The following is a 7,183-nucleotide window of genomic DNA, read 5'->3' as shown; positions in this document are numbered from 1 at the left end:
CTGATTTCGGAAGTTCAATGTTATCTTTAATGTAATCCCACCTGTTTGAAACGCTATCAATCGCGAGGTCTATGGGAATATTGGTGAAGAGCGATATGACGTCTAGGGAGACAAGCTTGTAGTTTGTGACGATGCTCTTGCATCGTCCCTGTAAATATTGTAAATAGTATTGTTAATTCGTTCACGTGTTCATTCGTTCATTATTCTTATGGTTTGTAAAATAAAGAGTTAACTACAGTAATTTCTCGAATGAATTCCTTACTCGACGCCTATGGCGCCCACCTGCGATCTCGCCTATGTTTCCCCACCGGGTCCTACTCCCTCCTTGACGCACGCAAGCATGGGGGGGGGCTCTCGAGCCGTATAAAAACCGGTTCGCGCGACAGACCGGCACCTTATTCCTTTCCAGCTTCCGACCAGCTCTGAATCTCAGGGAATAACCGAGACATCCTGACTCCTGACCGTTCCTGCCGATGGAGACGGGTGTGACCTCTCCGCCGCCTGGGTTTGCCCGGCATTCGGCTTCCTGACCGTTCCTGCCGACGGAGACGGGTGTGACCTCTCCGCCGCCTGGGTTTGCCCGGCATTCGGCTTCCTGACCGTTCCTGCCGACGGAGACGGGTGTGACCTCTCCGCCGCCTGGGTTTGCCCGGCATTCGGCTTCCTGACCGTTCCTGCCGACGGAGACGGGTGTGACCTCTCCGCCGCCTGGGTTTGCCCGGCATTCGGCTTCCTGACCGTGCACGCCGACGGAGACGGGTTTGACCTCTCCGCCGCCTGGGTTTGCCCGGCACTCGGCTTCCTGACGACGCACGCCGACGAAGACGGGTCTGACCTCTCCGCAGCCTGGGTTTGCCCGGCACTCGGCATCCGCGCACCGCCGCACTCCGCAATCGCGACACGCTCGCCGAGCGAAACCGCGACCGACCATCTAGGCTAAGTTTACCGTAAGCGTCCGTAGGTTAAGTTAGAAGGATAAGTACTAGCGCACCGTCGTAGGCTAAGCTCGCGTAATATAAGGTAGTTGTAATCACCGCGTAGGATAAGGCCTAGCATAAGATAGTTACGAATAAATTGATTCTTGAAAGAGGACTCGTAAGCTTGACTCTCCTACCTATTCCCGAACCTTGGCACCGGCGAGCCAGTCCGTGGCGAACGGGATAGGCCGCACCGTTACATGGCGCCCGAACAGGGACCGTTTAAGGAGAGTCCAGCTAGCGAAAAGCCTCATGACTGCGTGGATTAATAACCTTTCCAAAGAACAGCTTGTAGAATATCTCCACCGGTTCGAAGTGGATACCACAGGCCAGGTGGACCTGCTAAGACGCCGATTACGCCTGTACTTCGCTGCCCACCCGTCCGACAACCCGAGGAACAATAGCGGTGACGTACCAGGAGAAACCGCAACCATGCCCACCTTGAGTCCAACGGAACGCATCGAGATCATCAACCAGATCCGGAAATGGGGCCACCGTTTCGAAGGAGTGGACCCGCTCTCATTCCTAGAGAGAGTTGAAGAGCTAAGAATCAGTTATGGCCTCGAAGAAGACCACTTACTCTTGGGCCTACCGGAATTACTAAAAGGGGACGCCCTCTTGTGGTATCGAAACCACCACGATACCTGGGGCCAGTTTCTGCGAACAGTTCCGGGATTATTACCTACCGCCGGGATACCTGAGGCGACTAAAACGAGACGTCAGCGGACGCTCCCAAAAGCCGGGGGAGTCGTTTCGCGAATACTCCAATACGCTTCTCACCATGATGCGCCGAGCTGGGGGATACTCCGAGCGAGAACAGCTGGAACAAATCTACGAGAACATGAATCCCGAGCACCAACTCTATGTTCCGCTCACTGATCAGCTCACCATGAGCGAACTCCGGACCCGGATATCTAAGATTGAGGAAATCAACCACCGTCGACAGGATCGAACTCCAGCGACCGCCAAACCATCAGTAGCCGCCGTCACCTACAACCGGGAGGAATGCTGCTGGAGATGTAAGCAGCGAGGCCACACTCGAGTGGATTGTAAGCGGCCACCAAGAAAATTCTGCTCGCGATGCGGCAAGGATGGTGTCCTGACTCGCGACTGTCACCCGCCGACAGGAAACGCCCAACGGGCCGGGGACGTAGCGGCCGTCTCCCAGCCCAGCCTCGAATAGAATACCGTCCGCGCCCGCATCTCCAAGTGCACATCCGGCGACGACCGTTCGCGGCTCTCATAGACCCCGGATCTGAAGTCTCGTGCATACAGGAAGAGACTGCACGACTGTTCCCCGGCTGGAATACCCCGACTAGCCCAGAACCGAGGAGACTACGTCCTCCTGGCCGATAACACACGGGTAGGGGTCACTGGGGTATTGCGCCTGCCCCTCCGATGGCATGGGAGAACCTATTGGCACGACTTCTGCATACTCCCTGGGCTAGCTAGCGCTGTGCTGATTGGTACCGACCTATGGGCTAAGATGGGATTCACTTTGCCGCCATCTCCGTTGAACCAGACCGGGGCGGTTTCCCGGACCAACACGATCACCGTCGGACCAAATAACGAAGCAAACGAAGAAGCGCAACTCCGGGACTTTCTAGCCGCTGAGTTACCATTGTTTGAAGTAATCACGGGACGAACCGACCGAGCCGAACATCGCATCCGGCTAAAGCCTGGACCGCCCATCAAACAGCGGTACCGACCTCGAAACCCGGCTATGCAGGCCGTCATCAATGAGGAGGTCGACCGAATGCTCGCCGAAGGCGTCATCGAGCCCTCGAATAGCGCTTGGAGCTCACCGGTCGTCATAGTTCGAAAGAAAGATGGGCAGTATAGATTCTGCATCGATTTCCGCAGGCTGAATGCAATGTCAGATAAAGACGCCTATCCCTTGCCGCACATCACGGCTACGCTCGACAAGTTACGCGGGGCGAAATACCTGACTACGTTAGACCTAAAGAGTGGTTACTGGCAGATACCACTGAACCAAGGGAGTCGACCTGCAACCGCCTTCACCGTACCAGGGAAGGGTTTATACCAATTCACGGTCATGCCTTTCGGGTTGCACTCAGCCCCCGCGACCTTCCAGCGGTTGCTGGACGCAGTGATCGGCCCCGACCTCGAACCTAACGTCCTCGTCTACTTGGACGATATAATAATCGCCAGCAAGACGTTCAGCGAACACCTGCAGCACTTGAGAGAGGTATTCCGGCGACTACGTAAAGCAAAGCTACGCTTAAACCCGGATAAATGCCACTTCTGCCGTCCGAGCCTCCGTTACCTAGGACATGTAATTGATCGACAAGGGATACACACGGACCCAGACAAAGTCAGCGCCATCACCAGTTGGCCAGCTCCCACCACCGTGCGCAAGGTCCGGCAATTTTTAGGAATGGCCTCGTGGTATCGGAGGTTCATCCCGAATTTTTCGACACTAGCGGCGCCGCTTACAGCGCTGACCAAAAAACGAGCTGGCTGGACATGGGGGACCCCCGAAGACGCAGCCTTCCAACAACTAAAGGACGCATTGACCTCCACACCGGTTCTGGCCTGCCCGGACTTCCAGAAACCGTTCCTGCTACAAACCGATGCCAGTTCACATGGGCTAGGAGCCGTGCTAACGCAGCACCAGACGGAGGGAGAGCGAGTAATCGCCTACGCCAGCCGAACGCTCAACGGTGCCGAGCGGAACTACAGTGCGACCGAGTTGGAATGTCTCGCCGTGGTGTGGGGAATCCGGCGAATGCGAGACTACTTGGAGGGGTATCGATTCACCGTTGTGACAGACCACCAGTCCCTCAAGTGGTTGCAACATCTGGAAAACCCGTCCGGACGCCTGGGGCGGTGGCTCTTCGAACTGCAACAGTTCGACTTCACCATACACTATAGAAGAGGAGGACAAAATCAAGTAGCCGATGCCCTCTCCCGGGAGCCGCAGCTCAACGCAATGCAACACCGGATAGCGTGTCCATGGTACCAACGCCTCCTCAGAGAAGTAAAGAGCCGACCAGACGAGTACCCCGATTACGAAATACGTGATGGCCAACTGTTTCGACATGTGCTACACGACCTGGATTTTAGCGAGGTACCCTCCACCGAGCAATGGAAACAATGCGTCCCTCGGGAACAGCGGCTCGACATTCTACGCCGGCTACACGACGACCCAACCGCAGGGCATCTAAGATCATCGCCCGACTCGCCCGGTTGTACCACTGGCCGGGGATGTTCCGGGAGACAGCCCGGTACGTTCGGAGCTGTCCGAGCTGCCTAGCCCACAAGGTACCGCAACAACGACCAGCCGGGAATCTACACGCTACCCCAGTAACCGCCCCGTGGCAGCAAGTCTCAGTGGATCTAGTCGGTCCTCTGCCACGCTCGGTCCGTGGACATGTCTGGCTCCTGACCGCCCAGGACCGGTTCAGCAAATGGGTCGAGATGGTTCCCCTGCGCCGCGCCACCGCCACGGCACTGGCGAAAGAAGTGACCCGCCGCATCATCTACCGGCATGGATGCCCGGGCCAACTCATCTCGGACAACGGGACCCAGTTCACCTCCCGCCAGTTCCGTACCTTGCTGGCGTCATTCGGGATCCAGCACCGCACGTCACCTGTCTACGCGCCGCATTGCAACCCGGTGGAGAGGGCGAATCGGACCATCAAGACCATGATTAGTCAATACGTAGGCAACCGGCACCGGGATTGGGACGAGCACATCGACGCGTTGCAGTTCGCGGTGAACACCGCTCGACACGAGGCCACCGGATACACCCCGGCCTTTCTACTCCACGGCCGCGAACTGGCACCTCCCCATCCTGCCGAGCGACAACCAACGCCGAACTCGACTTCCCCGGAGTCGCATCGACAACGCCTGGAAGAGGCCTACGAGATCGCCAGAGTGCACCTAGCCCGAGCCTTTCAAAAACAGGAGCGCCATTATAACATGAGACGACGCGACTGGCGTCCCCGGGTGGGCGACAAGGTTTGGAAGCGAGAACGCCCCCTGTCCAGCCGAGACGACGCGTTTAACGCCAAACTCGCTCCTCGATTTTCGGGACCCATGGAAGTACGCAGGATAATATCCCCAGTCGTGGATCTACGCGACGAACACGGGAAATGGCATCGGCATATCCACGTACAGGACCTGAAACCGCAACCGAACATACCAGAAAGCCCTCGGGTGGACGAGGATGACGCATAATCCGGCAAAAAGTTACCGACCACGCCGAAATACCGCCACCTTGAAGCATTCGGACGAACTCCGTTGCTAAGGAATTTCCCTTAGAGCCACGGGCCCTCTACTGCCCGACCTGCGGATGGCGGACCGCCTATTGCCCGACCTACGACCGCCGGTCCAGCTACTGTCCGGCCTACGACTGCCGGCACCGCGACTACCCGACCTGCGACCGGACTCCGCTACTTCCACTGGAACCACGGGACACCCCGAGCCATCGGAAATTCCGCGAACCAATCCCCTCCAGGAGCAGTGCAGCGGGTATATAAGGCCGTGCAACCGCGTGCGGATTAACAGTCGCTATGAATCGACACGAAGTGGAAGAACTCTTCGGAGTCATGAGCTCGAGCTCGGAGTCCGAAACAAGCGGGCCTACTACCGCGCCGACCACGACGCCGCCAACGCCTGCCAAGCCGCCTCCAGCGGCTCCGAGCCCGGGACGATCCCGACGACCACCGCGGCCCGGGACATCCGTCCAGCGATCCGACCAGGCAAACCGACGGAAGGTGATCATCCTGACGACGCCGCCGGAAGAATCGCCGCCCTGGCCGACCCCCGGTCAGCTAACAGCCGTCCACCGGCCGATAGGACCAGCCAGGCCTCGACAGCCAGGCCACCGACCACCGGACCGCACCCCTCCACCGGAGCTCCTACCGCTCGGCCTGCGAACACCGGTCCGCCGACTACCCGGCCCATGACCGCCGACCCCGCGACTGCCCGACCTACGACCATCCGGCCGCCTACCGCTCGGCCTGCAAACCTCGGGCCACGTACCACCCGGCCTGCGACCGTCGGACCACCTATCGCCCGGCCTGCAACCACCGGGCCATCCACGCCCGTCAGACCATCCGCCACCCGACCGCAGACCGCCAGGCCACCCATCGCCGGGACCATTCCCGTCCGCTTGGGCGACGGCACCGTGGTCGAGGTCCCCGCCGGGTCGGCTATCATCGGGCGGAGATATAAGGTCCGCACCGCGTCGGGCCGATGGGTGATCAGGTTCCACCCAGACGGCCGCCCCCGAGCGGCCCGGCGCCTCGACGGACCCCCCTGAGCGCGGGGTGGTGTGACGATGCTCTTGCATCGTCCCTGTAAATATTGTAAATAGTATTGTTAATTCGTTCACGTGTTCATTCGTTCATTATTCTTATGGTTTGTAAAATAAAGAGTTAACTACAGTAATTTCTCGAATGAATTCCTTACTCGACGCCTATGGCGCCCACCTGCGATCTCGCCTATGTTTCCCCACCGGGTCCTACTCCCTCCTTGACGCACGCAAGCATGGGGGGGGGCTCTCGAGCCGTATAAAAACCGGTTCGCGCGACAGACCGGCACCTTATTCCTTTCCAGCTTCCGACCAGCTCTGAATCTCAGGGAATAACCGAGACATCCTGACTCCTGACCGTTCCTGCCGATGGAGACGGGTGTGACCTCTCCGCCGCCTGGGTTTGCCCGGCATTCGGCTTCCTGACCGTTCCTACCGACGGAGACGGGTGTGACCTCTCCGCCGCCTGGGTTTGCCCGGCATTCGGCTTCCTGACCGTTCCTGCCGACGGAGACGGGTGTGACCTCTCCGCCGCCTGGGTTTGCCCGGCATTCGGCTTCCTGACCGTTCCTGCCGACGGAGACGGGTGTGACCTCTCCGCCGCCTGGGTTTGCCCGGCATTCGGCTTCCTGACCGTGCACGCCGACGGAGACGGGTGTGACCTCTCCGCCGCCTGGGTTTGCCCGGCATTCGGCTTCCTGACCGTGCACGCCGACGGAGACGGGTGTGACCTCTCCGCCGCCTGGGTTTGCCCGGCACTCGGCTTCCTGACCACGCACGCCGACGGAGACGGGTCTGACCTCTCCGCAGCCTGGGTTTGCCCGGCACTCGGCATCCGTGCACCGCCGCACTCCGCAATCGCGACACGCTCGCCGAGCGAAACCGCGACCGACCGTCTAGGCTAAGTTTACCGTAAGCGTCCGTA

The 7,183-nt window shown here is 59.2% G+C and overlaps 1 protein-coding gene across 1 annotated transcript; it reads left to right on the top strand.

The window, feature by feature from the left end:
• The first annotated feature begins 5,295 nt into the window (after positions 1-5,295).
• LOC112637716 (translation initiation factor IF-2-like) lies at positions 5,296-6,267 on the top strand. The gene has a single exon (XM_025407950.1). The coding sequence runs from the start codon at positions 5,296-5,298 to the stop codon at positions 6,265-6,267; it is 972 nt and encodes a 323-aa protein (XP_025263735.1).
• The last annotated feature ends 916 nt before the right edge of the window (positions 6,268-7,183 follow it).

This window comes from Camponotus floridanus, unplaced genomic scaffold (assembly GCF_003227725.1).
Source record: "Camponotus floridanus strain SB8 unplaced genomic scaffold, Cflo_v7.5 scaffold198, whole genome shotgun sequence".
NCBI lineage: Eukaryota > Metazoa > Arthropoda > Insecta > Hymenoptera > Formicidae > Camponotus > Camponotus floridanus.
The sequence above is the reverse complement of the archived record's forward strand: the minus strand, read 5'-3'. Positions and strand labels throughout refer to the sequence as shown.